The following is a 25480-nucleotide window of genomic DNA, read 5'->3' as shown; positions in this document are numbered from 1 at the left end:
TAGGGATGCAACCCGTGATATAACTAGCTCTCGGGTCACTCACCCACTTACGGTTAAACCGACAGGGCGTTGTGTTAGCCGCCGTCTCAGGTCCCTCACCGGCTCGGCCCGCGATGGCATCAAACCCGTCACATACTTCGATAGTGCCCCTTCTCTCAGCATGGGTTGAATCGATTTGGTCATATGGTCAAGGGTAGTCGAGAGGAATATTATAGTGAACCTATGAACCACGTCGCAATGACGAACCTAAGCATGACATTTTTAAGAGACAATCGCCGACACAAGAGCAACGAGAGCGTCCATGCACTGGTTAGCACGGAAACTTATCAGGAATAGAATGAAAGTAGTCTAGCTGGGATCTTGAACACCTAGAAACCTCTCGCTGTAGAACACGCCAAGCCCTGAAGATCCGAGTAAGGCCCTGGTATGTAACATGAACACACGATTGAAGGCACACGGGTATCTACCGACAGGAACGCTATGCTATAGATGGAATAGACCTGCCTAGTGTGGATAATCTCGGAACGTCGGCCCAGAATGTCTCAGTGCATGAATACGAATGGGTGGTCTCACTCACTGGACGAAAGCTTCGTGTGGGCTAATGGCTGCCGCCCGAAAACACATAGCATTAGCAGGTACTCCCATGCGGCCTTTGCTTTGTATGTCACGCATTAAAAAAAAAATTCATCAGCAATCTTCGACTTACAAATGAGCCAGTTGCGGAAGGTAGCATCTCGTCAAGCAATGCGTTCATACCTGCAGGTAACCACGTATCATCGGCCAAGTGCTTCCGCTGCGGCCGAAATGTGATGTGATCTCATACACCATATCATAATCAGGCAAACACAAGCCGACATAAATAAGCATGTTGTCTAAATCTTCGTCTTTCGTGTGTTCAACCCTTCCAAACGATATTGTCGTGTATAGGTATTAAGCATCAACCAACCATGGTGGTATCGAAGCTCTCGCTTAGGCCCTCGTAAGAATGTGAGACAATCGTACCCTTTCGGGAACGATTGCATAGGAATACGATGACCAACAAGTTGGTAACGTTGACAAAGTACGAGAAGATGTTCTCTTGAGTTTAGTAAATTATCACTAAAAATGACGGTTAAGAGTATATATTTTGGTATATGCGTAATGCTGTCAGCTCTTGTAGGATCAGGCAGGTTTCAGTCCACCAACGACAACGTGCGATCCACTCTTAATTATCTTCATCATCTCAAGCTCTGGGCAATTGCCACTAGATCACTCTAAAGTAGCATATCAAGTACCGCCTCGCCAAGCTCGTTCATCAGCTATCCAGTAAGAACCCATGGTTTACATCGGTGCCATCCACTGACCAATATCTTGTCAGATCATGCTTCTCTCCGCCTACCTCACCATACCTATCCTTCTGATCGCTCAGGCATCAGTCAGCAGCGCCATCAACATTGAATTCACCGTGTGGAAGAACGGCCATGCCTGCCAGGGCAAGGAAAGCCTGAGCGGCCGTGTTGGATACGGTAGCTGCATCACCGTTGGTGCAGATGCACTGCCAGCTTGGGACTCTTTTAGGTCTGGGGGTCTTTCTGGCGGTGGCTTCATCCCTGACCCTGCAGAATTTCTCTTCTATGAGAAGGCTAATTGCAAGGGCAAACTTCGGGATCGTCATCCCAAATACTACGATGCGGCGACTCAGTGCATTGGAGTTGAGTTCCGCAGTTTCGAGATCCTGTGATTAGTGCAGTGGGAATCAAGTATCCACAATGCATCTTTTTCGTCAATCAAATTGATAGAGATATCGTGCATATTCGTGGCTTCGCCTGGGATAGTCACACGCGAAAGGCTTGTATGTCTTGTGTGACCTTGGTGATAATAGCCGCCCTTGACCCTCTAAACAGCCGCGAGATGGAAGAAAAAGAAGGCGAAATTGTTGACCCATCAAGAAGATTCGAATCCAAAAAGAAATATCAGTGATATAGGCAAAAAGAGTGGTTCCGCCCGGGATCGAACCGGGGACCTTCTCGGTGTGAGCGAGATGCCATAACCAACTAGACCACGCAACCTGAACCGTTTTTGGATGCTCGACGAGAAGCACACGTGATACTTGTGCCCTAGCATCGACGGGAGACATGAGAGTCAATCCCAGGAAGACGATATTCTCGAGTGCTGAGGGTTTTGGCGTGCAGGGGTCTGTCGATATAATCCTCCCTCGGTGATGCCGTCATGTTGAGATGTCTCGCTGAGTTCTAGTCGATTCAAAACCGCCAAACAAAGTCCACCAACAGAGCTGAATGAGTCGCTCAAAACGGTTCAGCTCTTGATGGTCTTATGTGCCAAGTAATCAGGAGGCATATGCCGGGTTTGACGTAGCCTGTGCGACATAATTGATGCCATTGAGAAAGACTGACCAGGCAACGCGCGATACAAAATGGTGGCCGATACCGGAGGAAAGTGGCTACTGCCAAGGGCCGTGGCAGTGGTCTGAGACATTTTCCACAGGAGGCAAAGCTTGCAGCGGAGCCTCACAATGGCAAGCGAAGTGGCGCCGCCGTCTGTTTCAACCCACTTGCGATGCAGTTCAACTGTGTCTTGGTGTTGGCCGCCTGAGCTACAGGGTCAAGGGATCTTGGTAGTTGGCGTCTTGATGTGGGAATTGGGCCGAGAACTGGGAAGGGAAACGTCCTTGGCAATAACAACTGGAGGCTGTCAATCACAGGAAGGCAAGCAGTCTTGAGGTAGGGACTTGAGGTTCTCCAATGGCAGAGCGCAGTAAAGCGACGCTTCGCAAATATCAATTACAGGCTAAATACTCAACAAGAAAGCAAGGTAGTCGAAGCTTAGACAGAGTTGGAGTTGTCGGCGCAGGCCCAGGCTGGCGAGCCACCAGTCTCCTTCATGGAGTCGATAATGCCAACAATAGAACCGTACGTTCCACCAATCATCAAAAAGGTACCAGAGATAACGACGAAGACGCTGTAGGCAACCATCAGGTACCATCCAAGGGTAGCCTCACGGCGACGACCCCAGTTGTCATAGAGCCACATGCAACCCATGGGCTGGAAGGACATCAGGGTTCCGAGAAGAGCGCCGACGAGAGACACGAGACCTCCGAAGACGGGAATGCCACTGGCAATGAGGTAGGCGATGATAGTGGCAGTGGTGGTGCAGCCGATCCAGGTGACCCAGTGGGTGAGAGAGTTGGAAGTGAGATGCTTAGAGCCGCGGAGCATGCGAACGAAAGCGTACTTGGCGGAGTACTAGATGCTTGTTAGTTACCTGATGGGTACCATCAGGGAAGCAAGAACACTTACGTGAATGACGAGGGTGGTCGAGGCAATGAGACCGGGCAGGGCAAGACCATAGGCAACCTTCTTGATCATGGCACCGGCAGAACCAAGAGCAGGGGTAGCGACATAAGAGCCACAGTAGACATAAACAACACAGCCGATGACAATGTAGGTGATGGTCATGCCGGCCTGGCAGACAATGAGAGATCGAGTGTAGTGCTGAGGGTTGCGCATCTCAGCAGCGATGGCAAAGTAAGCGGGAGTACCAGCATAGGCAAAGATGAGCGACGAGACGGCAGAGATGGCTTCAGTGAAGGGAGTTCCCTTGTTGACGATCTTGTAGTCCGACTTCCAGGTGCCCTCTTGGGGGGCATCCGCGGGACGGTCTTGGACACCGACGGCGATGGTAACAGTGAAGATGGCAGTGAGAAGGCAGACCAATCCAACCCAGGCGAGCCAGCTGATGCGGCCCAGAGTTTGGATGCTGGCAAGACCGAAGCCGATGATGGCGGCGACGGCGACGAAAACGGCAGTGCATGCGCCGTGCGTGGAGACAGCGTTGAGGGCGATCGAGATACCAAGCATACCAGAGCCGGCGACAAAGATCCAGACTATACAAGTTAGCGACCAATTGAGAACAATTGAAGGTCAGGTGGTGGCGTACAAAGGCAGAAGGCAATGCCAAAGACTTCACGACCCATACGGCCGAACATGAGAGCACCAGCATCATCAATGCCGTAGACCTCAGGGTGACGAAGCTTGAAGGTACCGACGACATATCCAGACCAGGTGGTGATGACAGCAATAGCGATAAGGGCAATCAGGCCAGGGACAAGACCGAGAGAGTGAAAGACGGCGGGAATAGACAAGACACCAAGTCCGATCTGGGTCTTCATCATGAGGGCGACGGTACCGATCCAACCGACCTGCAGTCAGCGTTAGCTCGCCTTCTGGAAGAATTCTAGCGTCTCGCCTTCGGGAATAGGCGCGCTCACGTTGCGGTAATTGGGGCCCTTGTCAGTGATTTCTCCAAAGACGGCATCGTGGGCAATGGTCTCGTCGGCGTGTGATTGGGCAGGCTGCAATTCGGGATCTTGGCCGAAGTCGCGCTTCACGTCCTTCTCAGAGGAGGTCGACATTGTGATGGATGGGAGGAGGCAAGTCTGGAAAGGATCGACAGGAGTAAAGAAGATGTGCCAAGAGGCGGAGAAGGTGTTGAGTGAAGAGTGAGGGAGTAAAGTCGAGAATGAAGCGTCTGGCCAAGATCAACTTATACCTCGAGAGCGTTGAGCATTGACCGGGTCAGGTATCAGTCTCGAAGCACCTGCCAGGCCCAATTATTACGTGTTAGTTCATGACGAGCATTACGATAGAGCGAACGGTGACGGGATCCAGGGGATTGGGCCTGTCGGGGCGCAGCGTGAGAGCGGAGGATGGAACGAGTCTTGTCTGTTGTTGGTTAACCAGGCGCGATAGGGAGTGGAGAAACGACTGGCCCCATCACCTTCTCTGGTCCCCATGGGGTTGAGAAAGCCAAGACGAGGGCGAATGGGGTAGAGAGGAGACCCGTGGAGTAGGACAAAGGGGCGAGAACGCGTCCAGGACTGCAGACATTAATCACGCGAGAGAGGCCAAGCTGAGAGATCAAAAGGTATTTCGTACGTAACAAAACTCTGAGGCGAATGACATTATACTGGATTCCGTGACGTTAAAGATTCCACAATTCAGGAGCTCTCCACATTGGTCCAACGAGTAGCGACCACTTCCGCGACGGACCCGTCTAGGATAGAGAGGAACCCTCTCCACCCGAAACCAGGCGGAACCAAGTTTCCATTACGAATAGTTAAACCCGGGCCTCCGAAGCCGGTCGACCTTCCAGAACCGGTCGGCCCGTAACAGAGGCAGCCGAGATTGTTGAGCACTGACGTCTCTGCGGCTTGTGATGGAAATGCGAGTGGTTTTTCTCGAAGGCGACGGATCCACGGATGAGCAGAGAGATCGCCAAGCATGGGAAGATGCATAAACACCTTCTCCTTTGGGGTCTAGCGTCTTCGGGCCTCCCGTTTCATGCCCCTGGTCGTGAGCCGCAAGCCGAGTCGGCCGGGAACGTCTTACCCTACACGTGATGGTTTGGGATGGATTTTGTGATGAAAGACGCTATTTTGAAGGGAGGAAAAGGTCGGAAAACTTAATTTTGATGTTGTCTTGAATAGAAATAATTGAAACGCTGTTTGCGACACCAAAACTTACACAAAAAAGACAGAAAAAATGACCGAATTATTACGAGGGATCAGCGCTGTTCCACTCCCACCGGCCTCTGCCCGAACCTCCAGCTGGCCAGGGTAACCAATGTGTCACGACAAGGCGTAAGCAAAACCCAACATGTGCCCCTGAGTGGGCGTAAGAGTAAGAGAATCATGATTCTTTGTCATCTAGACCAGTCGAACAAACTTGCTCAATCGCTCTCCAACCGTCAGAGCATGCTCACGAAGAAAAGTGTGAGAATCTCCATGTCGCATTCCAACCTCAAGATCCCATCAGATTCGTACGTAACATCTTCTCCATACTCGACAGTAAGCATAACCAGGCTTCCCTCGCGAGGAAATGCCTGCGCTGCAAAGCCCTGTCGAGATGCATTTGGGAGGTCTCTCAACGGCCTGAGCGCGTTGTCGTGAGTCACGACCTTTTTCAGTGGACATTTTCTCCGCGTCGCGTCCAGTTTTTTTTTTCAGTGGGTTCTCTCTTCTCCTCCTCCTCTCCACGATTTCTCTGGATCTGTTACGTAGCAAGAACTGAAGCTTGGCGAGCACGCAAAGCCGTCTCCATTTTTCACAGATCCTGAGATGTTGTACGTAATAGACAACTTGGCCCATCAAATAGGCTTCCCCAGATCAGCAATCGTGATGCCGAAAGGGTTCTCAACGCGGGGAAAGGACAACGCTTGGCTTAGATTTGAAATGGTGTTGTGAGCACCACAAAAAGGGGAATGGTTGAGCAGAAGAGTTTGCGCTATCCTGAGAGAGACCCAGGGACGATTGACCCGGAGAGGTCAAGATTTACTACTTACTAACTCGCAAGTTAGTAATTTGGACTGCGTACGAAGTATATATATATCTGCGCGAAGTGCACACCGAGAGGACTCTCAAAATACCGATGTCCAATGTCCTCTACCGCCACTATATTGTTGAGAAAGCAAAACACAACACATAAATATCAAGCCCTCAACACCTAGATATGACTGGGACTAGGGACAGCTTGTAGTTTTATACTGGGGTTGCTCAGCATCGCGCTTGTTAAATCCTACAACTGCATCTTTAGCGCCTGGCACCTTTATACTTGGAACATACTCTATGCCATGCTGGCACACTCTGAATAAGGATCATGAAAGCCTAAGCCTTGTTTCATGACAGATAATAGTTCAAGCGACCGAACTTAAAGCGAAGATTTGGGTACAAATAGTGAGCTGCTGTTACCGCTACTAACAACCGCGCATGGTCCCATCTCCATGACACCACTGTGGCCAATCTCCAACTGTCTTCTTGAAGCACAATCCAAACGCTTCAATTTTAAAAGACTCTGTTAAGCGACAAATTAAAGAGACCGGATACTGCACAGATCCAGGAAGACGTCTTTATTGGCTGTCGTTGGTGCCAGGATATTTGAGGCTGCATCGCCAAGCCTCCTTGGCGAGATGCATTACCGAAGCAGCCAGGGTGAAGTGCCAGGCCAAGAGTCAGCCGCTGATGAGTTGGAGAAGTTGGAGATTGCCATGGCGCACTGCAGTCTTGGCCGATAGCCACGTGCGTTCATCGTTTCGCACCACCTTGGGATCCTCGCCCATCTGCGTCTTACTTGAAACACCCGAGTTCCATCTCTGGTCTGCCAGGCCTAGACGTACAGTTAGGGACTCCTCAGCATTCTTCGAGGTAACACTTCATACAACTTGGGTGAGGGTAGTTAGGCGAAAATAGAACCAAGCGGATGCGGGTTGAATGTCCTCCAAATGGCGGGCGTGCAAGTGCATGTTTCTATCCTTTGGCGTTAGTGAATGATGCGAAAAATGCAATATCAGTGGACTGTTCTGAGGGGGAGTTGATATCGAGGTGGTGGGAACTGGCGAGCCTTCTGCTGAGGACAGGGAAAACGCTGAGCAAACAGCCTCACGCCATTTGGGGAAATCCACTTGAAACCTAAGGTCAAGAATATGAAGAATTCTGTTGATGCATCAGCCAGCTTCCCAAGGTTCGTTGTGACCGTTTGACGTATTACCAGCCCCCCTGGCTGCACGTTTAACCCCCGTAGCCGCTGGGGCTGGGCCAAAGACAATGCGCATCTGCCCTGTTTCGGAAGGCAGAGGATGTCTACACGGGAGTATTTCTCTTGGCTTCTTAGGACTCAAACTTTGATCAACTCTGTTGTGAATGTTCTGCATAGCGGTGTCGCCACCAAGTCTTGACGCCTGGAGTTGGATTTCAAGACATTGTCTTGTCGGGCACTTCACTCTCCACTCCTCGCAAGGGAAAGGAGAGAGGCACACTAGTAGACAATGCATTTATCCACATTGTTGAAGAATTTCACAACGCATGATCACAGACGCGGCTATCTACATGTTACTCCTCTGGGTTCCCGGACACTCTCATCAGCCCTGGACCATGTCCTTCATGGAGACCAGACAGCAAGACGAAAGACTTCGTCTTTTAAATAAACGATAACTGGTTCATACCGTCGGACAAATACTTCCGAGATCGAGTGCTATGATTTACAGGAGTTGGCCTCTTCGTTGTGGTCGTACGATTGCGTTCTCGCTATGTGTTGGGCGGCGAGCAATAAACTAATTCTAGACAGAAGACGGTCGCTCTACTTCCCGAAGTGAATAGGGCCAAATCTTCCCGCCTCTTTCTGCAGCCTATCTTCACTCTCATCAGAATTCTCCGAGGGGCATCTGAATGCCAGACTGGTTCCCACACAAGGCCATTTTCGCTACCGTTCAACCAACCAATCAGAAGCCAGCCTCTATGGCTCAGTGGTAGAGCGTGTCACTAGTAATGACAAGGTCCCAGGTTCGATCCCTGGTGGAGGCATAGCAACATTCGAGAACAGTAACTTGTTCTCGAGTCCCCTTTTTGCTGAATATTTTGTTGACTGTTCACTTCTTTGTCGTTCGATAATACAAGCAATCCGAAATTGGCTGTGTCTTATTCCTATCGTCTTCTTTACTTCGTTGCGGTTTGTTAAAGGAGCAGCTTGAGTGGGACAATATATCCTCTTGTTCATGGCACCAGCTAGAGGGCATATTTGGTGCCGCCGAAAATAGGAACCATCTGCCCAGGCATTTCCTTCTCAATGAGACCCTTGAACCTCCATCCCGTACAATGTCCTGGCATGAGCAGAGCTGGTTCAAGTTCCTTCAGATCCTTGATACTCTGGTCCATCTTCTCGGGAGATGCATCGGCTAAGTGATAACCGCCGACGATGGAGTAAATGGGACTCTCATCAAGCTCTCTAGCATTCTTGGCGATATTTATCAGGCCGGCATGGCTGCACCCTGTGAAGATGACAAGACCTTTACCTGCATATTGCATTAGCGATCAAACTTGATGGCTTGGAAGTTGGAATTGCACCTTTGAGTTTGCACATGACAAAACGCTCCTCCATGATCAACTCGTCGGGCGTCCACTTTTTGGTTACTGAATCATATCTGATGCCGCCGGGAATACCGCCTTCATAAGCTGTTCGTCGAGGAATATCGCCAGAGACGAGAAACATGCCATCTAGAACAGTGCCAGCATGGTTGACCGTTTCTACCTTTCCCCCAGCGCGTTGAATTTCCTCAAGGGTAGGGTCCGGCTCGAGAGAGACAGGCTCATCAAACATGGCACCTCGGTAGTCTGGCCTGTCCGGAGGCAGGGCGACGACCACGGGAGCGTCGTCGGCTTTGCCGCCATTAATGAGCCGGATGGCGGAAAGCAGGCCCCCAGAATGATCTCGGTGCCAATGAGAGAGTGCAATCACTTCCACATCGCTCATCTGGAGTCTCAGCCGTTCCGTGTTCTTCTCGAATACGTCTTCCTCTGGCCCAGCATCAAAGAGCAGCGTACGGCTTCGGCCGTCTTTCGTTGCCGTCTAGTGGAGATATGAGCCTCTACAGGTTAGGACTGAAAACCACAATACTTACGATAAACAGGGAAAGGCCATGTGCACCACAGCAAATATTTCTCATTGGCATCTCCCAGTTAGCCCCGCCACGAGCCGTAGGATCAGGGACTCGGCTAAGAGGAACTCCAGCAAAAGACTGTGTGTGTTGGACCCGAGGATTTGGGCTCGGTGAGATTTGATCAATCTCGTCATTTACCAGAACATGTATCTCGAGGCTGTCAACCTCGACAAGAGGTGGCTTGGCAACCGAGCTGGTAACAGACATGATCGCGAGTAGTTATTGTCGGTTGAGGGTGTAAATAGATCAATCACTGTTGAATTGTGCAGCTTCTCTTTTCAATGAGAGAGGGCATGTAGGAAACTCAAGCCGACATGGAAGGCAAGATTCGGTTGTTATCCATCATTTGATCGCCGACTCGGCTTCGGCCATCGGGGTTTGAACAAACCCCGTGATGCCTCGGCGACCATATTTGTAAGCCAAGTTGCCTGACCTTGGCTGCGTTGGCGAGTGGTCCTATTATATATCTATTAGTCAATTTTACTCATTGATTCCAAATAGTGGTTATTTGGAATTCACGACTTGCATCATTCACTTAGTAGACAAGGAAGAGAGGAAATATGTCACTAAAATAACCCAATCCAATACCTATTCGTCCGAGCTCTCTTTCGGCAACACGAGTCATCAAGTTCATAGAAGACCGTCGATCTTTTATCTGGCTCGACAATGTTGCTAGTGAGCTTTGGCGGGCAGCCGTGTTGTCATCTGTTCAAGGATGGAAGAGGAACAACTCCTCTCAAGAGGTCGGTTTGAATCTCTCTGGCCCTTTCTAGCGGTACGATGGAGATGAAAATGACTCAAGAATCTCTATCAATATGGTTCTGCTGTATTGAAGACACTCGACTATTGATTTTTAGGATTGTTGAGATCATTTTGATAGTGTTTCGCGTGCCATGCATGTCGCTTGTGTCACTGCTCTGGTATCCACTACCTACGCGCCCCAATTGACTTGACAAGGCCGTTTTCGTAACTAGTCTTGGGCTGGCGTGGGAGTAGCAGCAACTCGTCATGTTCCTAGTGCTTGTTGATCATCCATTGACAATCATGGCGGCTGTCTCCCTCTGCCAGTTATCCGATCTTGGTACAGTATTGCATTTTCACTTTCTCGACACGCTTTGCACGATTTTCACTGAAGAAAATTTCGTTCTAGGAATGACCAGTAGACTTTTACACCTTCTCAATCCCGCCTAGCCCCATAAACCTGAAGATGCATCATGACGGCTAGGCATAGTACCTGGTGACGGACTCTTGTCTCGAAATTACCACAGTTGATGTTAGATGCGATCCCGATACGAAGAACTTTTGTCATCATTCATGTGGAAATTGGAGGCTTTCAGAGTAAAGACAGAAAACGGATCCGTTGACTGAGACATTTCGACTCACCGAGCTGGCTTGGCGAGCCTGAAGCACCCTTGTTGCTGCTCGAAAACCTTGATCTGTGAATGAACAGGTCCGTGTCTATGCAGCACTCACATGTTAGTTGTGTTGATGCACGAATCAGGTATTTTGTACGTAAAGGACAACTATCAGTTGATTGGGGACCGAAAGCAACCGCCCCAAGCCGATAGTTGGATGTGGAAGTCGGATTGGCATCTCTAATACTGAGCTGACTTCACGAGCCAAAGAGAAGATGACAACATCGCGCATAGCTTGGACTTGAATGAGACCATGTGATCTATCGTCTCTGAGCAGACTAAGTCAGTTCGATTATGTAGTCTTCAGCCACAACTCTCATGTTGCATTGGCTGAATGAAACGTGGCCAGGGATCGACAAAAATTTTTCTTCACCGGCCAAGGGCACAGACTTGGTCTGCGCCTTGAGAATGACCTCTCATTGGATATCTTTTTACCTCAAATGCCTCGTCTTGGCACATTTCGAAGTGAGGCGGAGCAAGTCTTGTCATTCTGGGCATCTACCAACAATGAACTTTGTGATCTTGAGAAGAACTTTTGAGTAGAGTTTCTTGACTGGCCGCGCGGCATGCAATTGACAACTGCCAAGATATGCAGAGGCTCAGATCATTCAGGATTTGGACATGGTGGCGATGCAAACCAGCAACGGCAGATTGGGCCCTCCCTTGTCGAATCCCGCGTGACGATCAGGCCAACAGCCGTGCAGTGCGAGTGGAATATGAGCAGCTAAGACGGCACTGAGTTAATGTGAGACACGCCTCGCCGTCATAATTGGTGCCGCCCTGAAATTGCCAGACATCGAGGCCCACACGCTTATGCACATGATCAGGAGAACAGAGCACTTTTTCAGCTTCTCGACGACTCGTATAGGTATTCTTCTCCTGTGGCTTACAGCGACTGCCGGGATGTAACCTGGGCTTTCAATCTCTTGGAAGATAATCCTATCAAGCATTCGTCCGCAAATAGTCAGCTTACACTGCCCAATCGGGCCAAACGTTCCGCCTTGCTGGTCGGCACCCGCGCTCCGCAGGTGGTAATTCGGTACTCCCCATCTTCCGCCCAGAGACGGAATGCCTATCGTGAACTTTGATTCATCCATGGCCAAGAGTCAGCTCGTATCGCGGGCTGATATGATGATATGCAGGGAGTGGAGATAATCTTAGTTGTGGCGGGCCGTTTGCGGGAGTAAATCGGCCGTCCTCACAACGGCCCAAGAGGAGGAATGTGATTTTTGACACGGTCACCCTGCAAGCTTGGACGATGTAGGTTTTTTATATAAGGACGTGCTGGCCGTCTGCAGATCCATTCTTTGCACACAGAGTTCCACACAGTTCAGCACCAACAGATCACACTTGAATCACTTCACATCAACTCTTCAAAATGAAGTTCTCCATCTCTCTCATCGCCCTCTTTGCTACTGGCATCCTGGCCAGCCCTGCTCCCAAGCCGGCTCAGAAGTGCCCCGTAAGTGTTTCTTCTTGATCATTTATCTGAGACCTTGATCTAATGTTTCTCCAAGGCCGATCGCGTGTGGAGCGACTGCGGCTCCGCATGCCCCGAGACTTGCACCTCGTCCCCTGACCGTGTCTGCATCACCCTCTGCGTCCCTGGATGCTTCTGCAAGAAAGGCTTGGTTCTGAACGCCGTGAGTCATTCTGCTGTATTTAACTGATGACTGCTAACATTGCAAAAGGCCGGTACCTGCGTTCCCAAATCCAAGTGCTGATTTTCTTGATTTGGATTACTTTCGCTTCTATTTGTACATGTTTAGTCCAGCTTTTTAGAACAGGACCTTTATATACGTTTCAATTGCAACTCCTCAAAACTCCGTTGTCATCTCATACCTTGGCTTGACCCCGTCGTTTGCATGCGCCGTGTGATCTCACAATGACCTCACCACTTTATCGACGACACGAAGTTTATTTCAGAAGAGCAAACACTATGTAGGTAAAATAATCGAATGTGTTGCTGGAAGCAGCTCCTGGCCAGCTAGAAATGGGGGGGACGTGCTCCTGGGGTGAGGACGAGATGGTTCGCTGCTATTTCAGGGTCATAATAGGCATGGCAGCGATAGCGCTCTCATCGGCCCTTCACTTCGTAATGCGTACATACTACGGCTTCGTATGATCTACAAGGCCCTAATATGATTGACTTGAACTCCTGTGGCCTGTTGAAGTGGACTAGTTTCTGGCTGCGGATCAATGTGGTGCGGGATTTGGAACGGCCTACAAGTAAAGAACGCCAATCGCCGGTTTATAGGGGATTAGATGAAGGTATTGTAATTGGCCAGGGACGACAGGACAGGTATGAGGCCATGAGCTCAAGTAAGCTCCTTGCGGGGTCGTCCCTCGTCAACTTTTGCAGGTTGATATGAGTGGTGAGCCAACAAGTTGACATGACGCTACAACAGCCAGCTGGCGGTCTGTCCACATCTCATCGGAATCAGTAATCACTAATCACAGTCCCGGAGCCTAATTATCACTTCTAGGACCGAATCAAATCGTTTTATCACTTTTCAATGCCGATGTTAGTCACTCTTTCGCCTCGACGACTTGGTAAGGCAGCTCTCGGTTGCGGGTCCGGGACATTTCATCTGACCAATAGGGGTGAATCTTCGGTATCCGAATGGCTTCACCTCCGGCGTAAGAACCAACAAGAGATAACACAGAGGTACTATAAAGATCGTATAGGGATCATTTTGAAATGCAAACATCTCTCAGTGAACTCATCTTCTCACTCCGGCTTCCGCTCACCAAGACACTCAACTACACAACCTTCAGCTACAACCATGTCTAAATTAAGCGCCGTGCCAAAGCCACAAGCGGCTCAGTCACTGCCGGCTCCTTCGTATCCGACAGGCTTCGCTTTTGGAATGACCCTATTCGCTCTCTTCATCTCCCTCTTTTGCGTTGCATTAGACAGCACCATAATTGCAACAGCCATTCCGCGAATCACTGACCAGTTCCATGCTCTGCAAGATGTGGGCTGGTATGGGTCATCATATCTTCTTACCAAATGTGGTATGTAACCTATTACCAGACCTCTTGGAGTATAGCTAACACATAAAAGCCTTTCAACTGCCTTTTGGGAAATGCTTCCGTTTCTTCAGTCTCAAATGGACCTTTCTTGCTGCCTTGTTCATCTTTGAGATTGGCTCAGTCCTCTGTGCAGCTGCTCAGTCCTCAGAAATGCTTATTGTCGGTGTGAGTAGTTCCTATCTTATTTTCCGATTCGTTGTATGCTCACATCGGTGTAATAGCGCACGATTGCTGGTATTGGGTGTGCTGGCATCTCCAGCGGCGGCCTCATCATCATCGCCAACATTACACCCATGGAGAAGCGAGCCACGTACCAGAGTCTTTACGGCGGGATATTCGGAATTGCATCTGTCGTTGGACCACTAGTAGGTGGAGCATTCACTGACAAGGTATCCTGGCGCTGGTGCTTCTACATCAACCTCCCTCTTGGCGCAGTCTCGGCCGCTTTCATCGTCTTCTCTCTACGCCTGCCGTCGAAGCCCAATCCTCTCAAGGAACAAGGAATTCTGGGGCTCTTGTGGAATCTCGACCCGATTGGATTCGTCCTATTTGTGCCTAGTATCATTTGTCTTTTGTTCACCCTCCAGGTACGCATTGTCCTTTTTGTCCACCTCGAGATCGACGCTAACAGGAGCCAGTGGGGAGGCACCACCTACGCCTGGGACAGTGGTCAGATAATTGCCTTGTTTGTGGTCTTCGGTGTCACGCTCGTTGCATTTGTCTGCAGCCAGATCTGGTTGGGTGAGGCAGGGACTGGTAAGATTCCTCGAGCCTCCAAAAAGACAGTCAACTGATAAACGACAATAGTTCCGCCTCGTATTGCCAAGCAAAGAACAATCTTCGCCTCGAGTTTGTTTACGTTTTGCCTAGCAGGCACCTTCTTTCTCCTCAGCTACTTTATACCCATCTACTTTCAGGCTGTCAAAGGGGCAACCGCCCTCAAATCTGGCATCGACACCATCCCTCTCATTCTCCCCAACGTCATCGGCATCCTCTTCGCGGGCTTCGGAACAAGCAAGATTGGATACTACGTCCCCTTCATCTACCTGGCGGTAATCATTGCTCCCATCGGCGCTGGTCTCTTGACCACTCTTGGACCTAACACCAGCGCGGGCAAGTGGATTGGCTACCAGATCCTCTTTGGCTTCGGATCTGGCTGTGGCTTTCAGCTTCCCCAAGTTGCGGCCCAGATCGTGTTACCTCCTCGGGACATTCCCATGGGAATTTCAGTATCGATGCTGTTCCAAGGCCTGGGCGGTGCCGTGTTGATCAGTGCCGCGAATAATGTGCTCAATGAAAAGCTGCTGCGCTACATCAACGACCTTGAAATCTCCGGTGTGAATGGCATGGACGTCATAAACGCTGGTGCTACGGGCTTTCGCAACGTCATACCCGCTGGGCACATTGGTCAAGTCGTTGACGCTTATAATCGGGCTCTCCGCAAGACCATTCAGATTGCCCTGATCATGGCATGCCTCAGTGCCCTTCCTGCTGCTCTGTTGGAGTGGAAGAGTGTTAAGAAGGGTGGCTCGGTGGAGACTAAACCCAAGGCGAATTCCGCTTCGCCCTCAACCAGCGACATCGAGAAAGCGTCTTCTTAGTGGTTATGTCGCTGATTTAGACATCGGTCATGTTGATGTTGGTCATCACGATACTGAAGACACCTGTCGAAACCCGGAAAGATGCATGAAGCAGAGACTTCACGTATATAACTAGATGTTTAATATAGTGTATGATGAGTTGAATCTCAATGATTTGTGATAGAATGATGCGTTTTAACCTGTTGCCATAGCTCAACATAGGTGACAAACTGTCCATTGACCTTGTTTGTGTTTGAGGCCAGAGTCTGGCCGAGGCACCGGCGCAGGGAACTTGTGTTAAACGCGAATTCCCAGTGTAAATTGAAGAGGGAAACTAGTCATAGCTCTGAATCCTGTTTTTCTTACTATAGTTATGCAGGAGTTACCTTTCTACCCTACCGCTGCCGAACTCGACCTCGCCTTGGCCACTATCTCGGTATGCTCAGTTTGAAGCCAGGCGCCAAGGCTGGCCACCAAGTTGACATCTGCCAAGTTCGTCCCCAGTTCCTCAGCAGCGGGACAAGCGGCCTCTAGATCGTATGCCTCTGTCCCCAGAGAAAGGAACGCGGTAATCAGGCTGCCCACTCTCTTCAGCTCGCTTAGAATGAGAGTGTTCGTCAAGGCCGTCTGTAAGTCATGGTCATGGCTCTGGAAAGTTCCCACGGTAAGAGCTGTTGGGAGAACGGATAATCCAATCTTGTCACTAATAGCTCCCGCACCAGAGCTACTGAGTGAGTCGCCGCTGTTTGATGACGGGGTTGAGCCCGGTGCCTCGGGTGTTGGTGGGCATGACGCCCCTGTGCCGTTTGTGTTAGAGATAGCTTGTTTATACCAGAGTAGAACTCTAGATATGATAGAAGCGTACAGCATGGCTGTGTGTGGTAATCGCGCACAAGGGCACTTGAGAAGCAGTCCCAAGCGCCCTGCCACGTCTCGGTTGCGCGTCAGAACTGAACCAAGGTCCAAGGTGCGTGCTGGCACTCCATCCGAAATAGGAGCCGTAGGGTTGGCGCAATACAGCCGGCGCATGATGTCTTTGGACTCCTGTGTACAAAATTGGCGTGCCGTTGTAGTGGATGGCGTTGTCGCTGTTGAGCTTTCGGCGGGTTCCAGTATCGCTGGGCTTTCGAGGCTATCTAGTGGAAGCCAAGGCTGGAAGACATGGTGGGAGGTAGAAAAGGGATCATCAATGAGCATGCTGGTCTCAGATAGGCCGAGCATCATATCGAGATCGCCCTCGTCATTGCAAGTGAGGCCAATCTTCGGCATCTCCGGCATAACGGGGCTCGACTGGACCTGCGGAGGGCTGGCAAGCCTCCGTCGTGGAGGCTTCCCAGCTTTCCTAGAGACTCCGTACACGCAGCCCAGGCCTTGGGCGATGCAGCGAGAACAAGCAGGGCGGCTCCGGTCGCACTTGATCTGGAAGATTTGAGGTTAGTCAGCCACTCTGCACGACTGGGAAAAACGTGGCGCACCTTTGCCTGTCCACAGGCATCACAGCTGGACCGAAGTTTGGTCTGCAGACGTGGGGCTCGAGTTTGAGGTTCATGCTGAATAGTGGACATCTTTGGAACACGGCGAGTCTTAATTCAGCCTCGGATGATGATGTTGACGTTGAAATTTGTGAGCTGGCAGATGAGATTGACTCATTTGCATTTGAGTGCCGCTTATCCGGAGGATGCCAACCAAAAGACCGGCTTACCCATGTCGGCATTGCGGGGCCAAAGTGTTGACTGAAGAGGCTCTTCATGACTCTAGAGCATAGAAAAACCCCTTGAATACCTCGTTCGAGTTGAATAAACCTCTGAAAGAAGATACTGCGCACTGACTGCGACTTACAAGAATGCCTTGCGTCAGGGTTAGATGTGCTTGTTGTACCAGCACGGAGTGAGGAAATACCCGGACCAGGAAAAAAACAGGCTGAATCAAAGTTGAATGCACAATACATTTAATAGAACTTGAGGGGAAACAGGTGATGCCGTTTCACTCCAGTCTCAATCTTTCAGTGCTCGTCTGCCTTCACCACTCCAGCCTGCAGCTTCGAATTCACACTTTAAGCCGTGCTCCTTGGATGCTTATGCGTGCTGTTAGCTGTTTTACCAGGATAATATCGACGCAAAGCATCACCGCTTTTGTGGAGGGTAGCTCAAGCTTCTCAACGCAGGCGACGTAGCTTTGCTTGAATGAGCGCTGATCGCTGGACGACTCGGGATTCTATCACATGAGGGAAACCCAGAGGAGGTAAAAAAAAAATAGCTCTAATAGAACAAAGAGTCGACCTCAACTGTGCGGGCAACGTAGGTGCGAATTAGCGGCAAGGGAAAAGAGATTTGCGGCGCGTTGGCAATCCAACCCATGTCTGTCTAGGTGACGCGGTTGAAATCTGAGGGGGAGGGTGAGGTCCGGGGCCACGAGTACCCGCGTCGGTCCGTGTCGATCCGCCCCGGCCCGCGAGACTTGATCATCGCCTCACTAGGTATGATGATGTCGTCTCCAGCTTTTGACTACTCCATTGTATGGAATGGCAGAGTCTTAGTGATACTGTAGATGCAGGTGATCTTTGAAGCTCGCAGGTGTGACACTGATAATCGGACCTGATAGCAGCGTCGAGAGGAGGTGGTCACGACTAGGCTCATACCTTAAAAGCCACGCCCCGACCTCAACAAGCTCCCCATTTCCCACTTGCTCAACGATCTACAAGATTCGTAAAGCTTTCCCTTGAATTGGCTCGTTTCTTCCCCGCCTTCCCCAGATCGCCGGCGCGGGGCGAGGCCGTGTTGCCGATAACGACCGGGTAAGGCCGGCCCGCTTCAGGAGGCCACTTGGATAGCTTCCAATCATGAAAGGTCAGCAATTGCTACGAGTAATGGAATTTTGAGTGTCTTTGCCGATATCGGAATAGTTTCTGTTTCATGTACTCCAAATCACACCATAAAAGAGTTCACCTTTGGGTAGATAGCGTAGTTTGCTCAAGAGTTGCGTCCCATTGTCACCATGCCCTTAATCGACGATCAGAGAACCTTCCAGGTTGCCCTATTACCAGGTGATGGGCAAGGGCCTCATCTAGCTTCCTATGTGGAGCGTACCCTAGACTTGATCCAAAGAGTCCGCCGAAACGTCTCTTTCAAGGTCTCCAGGCATGACTTTGGGGGTGCAGCCCTGGCCGCAGGTGCCGGAACTGCCCTCCCCTCAACGACACTTGGTGCTTGCCGACAGTCTGATGCTATCATTGTCTGTGGCTGTGGTGATCCACGTTATGGAATTGAGCCAGAGCAAGGCTTGTTAGCGCTGCGACAAGAGCTCCAAGGCTGTGTCAACATTAGGCCAGTCAGATTCCCTTCATCTCAGCTAGTACAGCAAAGCTCCTATAAGCCCGAAGTAGTCGAGCAGCTAGATATCACATTCTTCCGAGATCTCACCAGCGGCGTCTATTATGGATGTCGGAAAGAAGCCGGAGACGATGGAGAAGCATACGACACTACCCCCTACTCTCGACAAACAATTGAACGGATTGCACGGCTAGCAGGTACTTATGCCATGCAATTCAGCCCACCCAAGCCGGTTCACTCTATCGATAAGCACAATGTCATGGCAACATCACGGTTATGGCGGTCCGTCGTGGCCCAGGTCTTCGAACAAGAGTTCCCTGGAGTCCCATTACGTCATGTCTTGGTGGATACAGCGTCCATGATACTCTCTTCCGATCCGCTCAGCTTGAACGGCATCATTCTCGCCGAGAACATGTTTGGAGACATTCTGTCTGACCAAGCTGGTGGAATTTTGGGATCTCCGGATATCCTAGCGTCTGCTGCCGTGTCTGCCATCCAACGAAGCAGCTCCCGCGGAACGCCTGGAATCTTTGAGCCCTTCAACCTCAAGCCCCGGGGGAAAGCGGTGAACCCTCTAGGTAGCATACAGGCAGTGGGCCTGATGCTTGAACTATCCCTAGGCCTGGCTGTCGAGAGTGAGGCCTTATCTAAGGCAATTCGTCGGACCTTGGACCCCATTGAACTGGTCGGATCGGATACCAGAACAGTGGACCTTGGCGGCTCAGCAACAGCCGACAGTTTCATGGATACTCTGTTACACAACCTGGATTACTACCTCGAAGCACTCAACTCTGCCGAGGCTGCGGCTGTGCAGACGATTCCATCACTACCTGCTACGTCCGAGTCCTTTAAAATCCCCTCAAAACGGCGTCCGATGAGTGTCATTGAGAAGATCCTCACACATGCTGGCGTCGGCCTCACGAAATCTCATGTCGAGCCGGGAGAGATGATTTGTGTCAAAGTTGACTGGACAGTTACATCGGAACTGCTCTGGGCTGGCATGGAAAAGACTTACGACAAAATGGGAAGACCACGCCCCTATCGCAATGATCGACTGTGGTTGGCTGTTGACCATACTGTTGACCCTCGCACAAACCATCAGCCTAGGCAAAGGGGTCTTATGGCAAAGGCTGAGCGGTTTCGCCGGGAAGCCAAGATCATCGACTACTTGCCGGCGAACACGAGCATCATGCACACAGACTTCACACGCGAGCGAGCACAGCCCGGACGCATCGTCGTCGGAAGTGACTCGCACACTTGCTCAGCTGGAAGCATGGGATCTTTTGCCGTTGGATTTGGCGCAGCTGATGTGGTCATGCCCATGGTTACTGGAGAGACCTGGTTCCGAGTTCCAGAGGTTTGTAGGATCAACTTTGTTGGCAAACTACCCTTTGGCATCGGCGGCAAGGACGTTATACTTCACATCCTCGGTCTCTTCAAGCGGAACACTATTGCGTTTCAGCGTGCCGTGGAGTATGGTGGCCCGGGACTGAAGGAGCTCTCGATGGATGCAAGGTTTGCGATTGCAAACATGACAACTGAGGTTGGTGGCATGGGTGCGTGTTTCGAAGCGGATGAGGAGACCTCAGCATGGATTGCCCGCCGACAACAACCAGAGCATCGAGAGGGCGGGCTTTATTTCCGAGCGGACCCTGACGCGCGATACGTTGAGGAGAGAACCATTGATCTCTCTGAGGTCAGTGTGACTATGGCACTATACCCAAACCCGGATGACGTTGTTCTTGTCTCAGAGAAGGCTGGGATGAAGCTAGATGGATGCTTCATTGGAGCCTGCACCACCACCGAGGAAGACTTGATTGTTGGTGCTCTGGTTCTCGAGGCTGGTCTCCGAGCGGGCATGCGACCTGTGACTCATGGAAAGCGCAGAGTTACTCCTGGTAGCCTTATCATTATCAAGCGTCTTGAGCGACATGGGCTCTTAGAGATCTACAAGCAGGCAGGGTTTGAGATTGGTGCCCCTGGATGCTCCTACTGCGTGGGAATCAACGATGTTGACGTTGCCGGAGAAGGCGAAGTTTGGCTATCTTCACAGAACCGCAACTTCCGAAATCGAATGGGCAAAGGCAGCCTGGGTAACATTACTGGTGCGGCTGCTGTCGCCGCGTCCAGCTTCGACATGGTGGTGAGAGACCCCAAGTACTTGCTGGACCAACTGGACAGAGATAAGCTGGAGAGGATAGTGAAGGGCTCCAGGAGTAGCATGGACATCTCAGTGGTTATCAGTGAGCCTGAGCCGCAGATTTCGTCTAACAAGACACCAAGCCTTCTCAACGGCAATGAGCTGAATGAGCCTGCTTCTTCGACACAGTCAACTTCGCGAGTCGTGCGGTCCAAGGTTCAAAGATTTGGAGAAAACGTGGATACGTAAGTAAACTCTCATCCAACTCTCACCCGAGCTCAGGCTAAGGAGTAATTGCTATAGTGATGCTATCATTCCTGCGGAGTTCATGCCCGGTATCGACAACGCAGATCTGGGCAGCCATTGCTTCCAGTACTACCGCCCAAGCTTCCGACACAAGGCCAAGCAAGGATCGCGGATCATGTAAGTTTCCGCCATGAGTTCTCCATGGGTAGATACTTACCCCTTGTAGTGTGGCGGACCATGGTTTCGGTAGTGGGTCATCCCGCGAAGACGCCGTGAGAGCTTTGCAAGGTGCTGGAGTGGAAGCAGTTATTGCAAAGGGCTTCGCTTTCATCTGTAAGTTTCAGCCTTGAAGATTCACGACGACCATGCCTAACGCGCCTAGATGAGCGAAATCAGCTGAACATGGGCCTGTTTAATATAAAACTGCAAGATCCAGAGTTCTACAAAATCGCACAAGAAGACTCGGTGATTACGATTGACAAAGACAACAAAACAATCTGCATCGAAGGATATAAGAATGCGTTTTATTATCAGCAATCAGACATCGAGGAAACTCTGTTAGACGCAGGAGGTGTGCTGCCTTTATACAGTCAGTTTGGAGGCAAGGTATTTAGGCATATCACCATGCCGAGGGTGAAGGGAGGAAGAAAGAGAAAGGAATTTGGCAGTGGATTTACGGCGGAGGGGTTGGACTGTTCACAGCCTTCGACTTTTGATTGGTAGCAATACAAGCTTGAATTGCAGGTACAACAACGGAAATGTCCTTCACGGCAGCGTTATTTCGAGAGGTGGCTTCATTGTGAGTTTTTAACTGAATTTGCGTCAGAAATTTAATGTAAGGTCTCTGGCCTTTCGATAACGTGTGCATTCTTTGAACGGTTGTCCCAGGGTCTGAATAACCCGTTCAAGAGAGCAAGTGCCTTTGTACCGGGTTCATAGTCCAGCCCGGAGTAGGACGTGCGTAAGAGGGTGACAATAATAGTCGAGAGAACAAACACAGAAATTCTGGATATAAGCTCGGATGCAAGGTAGTAGAGAGCTTGAACCCAACACCCAGGCCCTGGTTGTGAAGCTTCATCGCCGGTCGATGCTTCTGTACTCAGCAAGATGAATTCCTGTACGATCATGAGCCTTGAAATGATCTTTCGGGGCACTTCGCAAGGATACAACCAGGACAAGAAGCTTGGACTTGATTTGTTTCGGCTTTCTTCCCCGGGAGCCGGGCGATGGCTTTTGGGTTGTTTCATCCCCCAATACTCTTCCGCAAGATTCTTGAATCTTCCTAAATTTGTGCTTTAGTCTCTTCGTTATGTTTGTTGATACGTAGAGAATATGAAATAGCGCCATTGCGATGAGGGAGTCCTCAGAAGGGGAAGCCGGGTCAGGAGGTAGGTACACAACACGAGAATCCGAACACCTCAATAGAGGATACCGAAAACGAAGGGGTAAAAATTGATACCCGAGCTTTTTTCGCACCATGATCATGCCAACAAAACCTGCAATGTCATAGTGTTCTATGGCCTGCTAGAGAGAGACCTGGCTGGGACTTGGTACCTTCTGCATACGGCAAACTCAATGTCAATCATGTCCTTATCGACCAACTACGTCCGAGTCATATACTCATTAAATGCCTCAAAAAGGTGACAAAATGATGAGTTTTGAAGATGGTTCCCTGCTCTAAAACAGAGTGAGGCTGGTGGGCCATGTATATCGCGGCCGGAGCTGACTCCGTGCTCCACTCTAGCGTGACCGGCGTCGGATGCCGAGAAACCGATCCCAGAAGATGCACATCATTTTATGCCATGGAACAAATGGAAGGTCCAAGTTCTGGCCTATAGGCAGGATTGTATTTGACAGTTAGGCCTTTGCACCTCCGCGACTTGTGCAGATATGGCAAGGTAACGTGGCACCTTTGGTTGTTCTGTAAGGGGCCTGCTGACGGCAAATTCTGACGGCAGAGAGAAGGTTCTATGCATTCAAGAAATGCCAAGTCGGTGATTTCGGCAAGGATATTAGATGTGAGCTTCTACTCTACTCAAGTGGTCATCACATTTGAATACACAAACTCTATTGTAATCTGGCTGCAGAGCAGCTCAGGGGCAACAGCTCAACCACCCCCATGCCCCAACATCCGAATTGGCCTTCACCGACCAGACTTTCTACCTGAAACGGAAAACTCACTCGATCAATAATATAATGGGTCCTCCCGGGAAGATCGCAGTCCCGGGGGTCGTTATCCCCGTTCCCCTGACCCAGTTTGGTTCCGCATATCACACTTCCGCAGGCTCCGCCGCTCTAAACAACTCATGCACGCCTCAACCTTGTTCGTTCTCGACAGCGTGGGGCGACGGAACCTTCATGACGGCGTTTCCATGGGACCTTGATGCACTTACGGGCTTCGTTGACTAATGGAAAATCCCTTCTTTTAAAGGAGTGGCTTTCCCCTGAGTCACCAGACCCTTCTTCCCCAGATTCTCTAGCCTCCACATGCCCATTGTGCCCCATTCTGCTCCATTTCCCCCAGATTCCCCAGATTTCTACCCTGTCCATTTATACATTCAACATGAAATTTGACAAGAAGGAGAGCCCTCAAGACCTCGAGCCGTCTGGGGTGATTCAGAGAAGTCCTTCTCAGTGCTCCGAGGATGGCGAATCGTCACCGCACATTGAAGACGCCGTCTTTGGTGAGGTTTCAGAGGGCGGCCCCAACTACCGAAATGTCAGTCAGTCAGGAGAGTATCAAAATGGCAGACACTAAATATTGGGTTCACACAGGTCGGATGGATCGCGACTGTTGCTCTGATGACCAAGACTCAGATCGGCCTAGGCGTTCTCTCTATCCCTAAAACTTTTGACGCTCTCGGCCTTATCCCAGGTATCATCTGCCTTCTCGCCGTCGCGATTATCACCACCTGGTCAGATTACATGATTGGCGTTTTTAAACGTCACCATCCCGGAGTCTACGGCCTCGATGACGCCGGTCAGCTCATGTTTGGGCGTCCCGGCCGCGAATTTCTAGCTGTCGTCTTTATGTTATGTGAGTGGCAAGTCCCAACAGGTAGGATCAGCAAGTCCTCGGCTCCTGCTGATGCTCTTCAGATTGGATTTTCGTCGCTGGTTCTGCAATGTTAGGCATCTCGATTGGCTTAAACTCGGTGTCGACTCACGCAGCTTGTACTGCTGTGTTTGTTGCCGTTGCTGCGGTGCTCGGTTTCCTCTTCGCTAGTATCCGCACCCTGGGTCGAATTGGCTGGATTGCGTGGATTGGCTTGGTTTGCATTATGACGGCTAGTAAGTTGATGTCCCTCTGACAGACCCTTTGCAACTGACCAACTGCTCCAGTCTTCTGTGTGACCGTTGCCGTCGGTCTTCAAGATCGTCCTGCCGACGCCCCTTCTCCCAGTGAAGGCCATTGGGAGTCAGACTACAGACTCACCAATTCCCCAACATTTGTGGATGGTATCTCGGCCATTTCATCTCATATCTTTGCATTCTCAGGGACGCCAGCCTTCTTCCAAATTGCAGCCGAAATGCGTGAGCCTCGCCACTACACCCGTTCACTCCTGACTTGTCAGTCTATCGTGACCGTGACCTATATCACCATCGGTATCGTGGTCTACTATTATTGCGGTTCTTACGTTGCATCGCCTGCGCTGGGCTCGGCCGGAGTCCTAATGAAGAAGGTCTGCTACGGATTCGCACTGCCAGGGTTGATTGTTACCGCGATGCTGATGACACATGTGAGTTACGATGAGCTTTCTTCTATCCAGATACTAATTAGTCTTGTACATAGATCCCGGCCAAGTACCTATTTATCCGACTTCTCCGTGGTACAAAGCACCTGAACTCCAACAGTGCGGTGCATTGGGGCACCTGGTTGGCATGCACTGGAGGCGTCACCATTATCGCGTACATCATCGCAAGCAGCATTCCAGTGTTTGGCGGGCTTGTTTCGCTAATTGGTGCTCTGCTTGGCACTTTTATGTGTTTCCAGCCCTACGGCTGTATGTGGCTTTACGATAATTGGACTGCAGGCAAGAAGGCCAAGTCTGTTAAATGGTGCCTGATGGTCGCCTGGAGCGTCTCTATAATTATCGCAGGCACCTTCATGGTGGTTGCCGGCACGTACGGGTCGGTGGTTGGTATCATGGACAGCTTGAAACAAAATGGAGAGACAGGACCTTGGACTTGTGCAGACAACTCCAACACGGCCGGTGGCCATTGATTTCACGACGCATGGGAACCAGG

General features: G+C 50.6%; 6 protein-coding genes and 1 pseudogene across 7 annotated transcripts, besides 1 other annotated feature; 4 read left to right on the top strand and 3 right to left on the bottom strand.

The window, feature by feature from the left end:
- Window positions 1–1360: 1360 nt before the first annotated feature.
- NCS54_00956300 (Hypothetical protein) lies at window positions 1361–1720 on the top strand (the record flags this gene model as incomplete). The annotated part of the gene is made up of 1 exon (XM_053154905.1): window positions 1361–1720. The coding sequence occupies one exon, from the start codon at window positions 1361–1363 to the stop codon at window positions 1718–1720; it is 360 nt and encodes a 119-aa protein (XP_053010880.1).
- A 1102-nt stretch (window positions 1721–2822) lies between these two features.
- NCS54_00956200 (Aa-trans domain-containing protein) lies at window positions 2823–4411 on the bottom strand (the record flags this gene model as incomplete). Its single annotated transcript, XM_053154904.1, has 4 exons — window positions 2823–3242; window positions 3297–3883; window positions 3937–4198; window positions 4268–4411. The coding sequence occupies 4 exons, from the start codon at window positions 4409–4411 to the stop codon at window positions 2823–2825; spliced, it is 1413 nt and encodes a 470-aa protein (XP_053010879.1).
- Window positions 4412–8554: 4143 nt separating this feature from the next.
- On the bottom strand, window positions 8555–9693 carry NCS54_00956100 (Lactamase-B domain-containing protein; the record flags this gene model as incomplete). The annotated part of the gene is made up of 3 exons (XM_053154903.1): window positions 8555–8841; window positions 8894–9395; window positions 9448–9693. The coding sequence occupies 3 exons, from the start codon at window positions 9691–9693 to the stop codon at window positions 8555–8557; spliced, it is 1035 nt and encodes a 344-aa protein (XP_053010878.1).
- Window positions 9694–13687: 3994 nt separating this feature from the next.
- NCS54_00956000 (MFS domain-containing protein) lies at window positions 13688–15538 on the top strand (the record flags this gene model as incomplete). The annotated part of the gene is made up of 5 exons (XM_053154902.1): window positions 13688–13919; window positions 13969–14102; window positions 14159–14524; window positions 14576–14693; window positions 14745–15538. 5 exons carry the CDS (start codon window positions 13688–13690, stop codon window positions 15536–15538), a joined length of 1644 nt encoding a protein of 547 aa, XP_053010877.1.
- A 369-nt stretch (window positions 15539–15907) lies between these two features.
- NCS54_00955900 (Hypothetical protein) lies at window positions 15908–17082 on the bottom strand (the record flags this gene model as incomplete). Its single annotated transcript, XM_053154901.1, has 2 exons — window positions 15908–16936; window positions 16993–17082. The coding sequence occupies 2 exons, from the start codon at window positions 17080–17082 to the stop codon at window positions 15908–15910; spliced, it is 1119 nt and encodes a 372-aa protein (XP_053010876.1).
- Window positions 17083–18511: 1429 nt separating this feature from the next.
- Window positions 18512–21955, top strand: NCS54_00955800 (Hypothetical protein; the record flags this gene model as incomplete). The annotated part of the gene is made up of 4 exons (XM_053154900.1): window positions 18512–21231; window positions 21290–21409; window positions 21459–21565; window positions 21615–21955. The coding sequence occupies 4 exons, from the start codon at window positions 18512–18514 to the stop codon at window positions 21953–21955; spliced, it is 3288 nt and encodes a 1095-aa protein (XP_053010875.1).
- A 1801-nt stretch (window positions 21956–23756) lies between these two features.
- NCS54_00955700 lies at window positions 23757–25457 on the top strand (annotated as a pseudogene). The gene is made up of 5 exons: window positions 23757–23951; window positions 24008–24269; window positions 24332–24523; window positions 24575–24972; window positions 25026–25457.
- Window positions 23757–25457: a sequence feature.
- Window positions 25458–25480: the final 23 nt, after the last annotated feature.

Source organism: Fusarium falciforme, chromosome 7, assembly GCF_026873545.1.
Source record: "Fusarium falciforme chromosome 7, complete sequence".
NCBI classification, from domain to species: domain Eukaryota; kingdom Fungi; phylum Ascomycota; class Sordariomycetes; order Hypocreales; family Nectriaceae; genus Fusarium; species Fusarium falciforme.
Note: the sequence above shows the minus strand (reverse complement) of the source record. Positions and strands in the feature narration are given on the sequence as shown.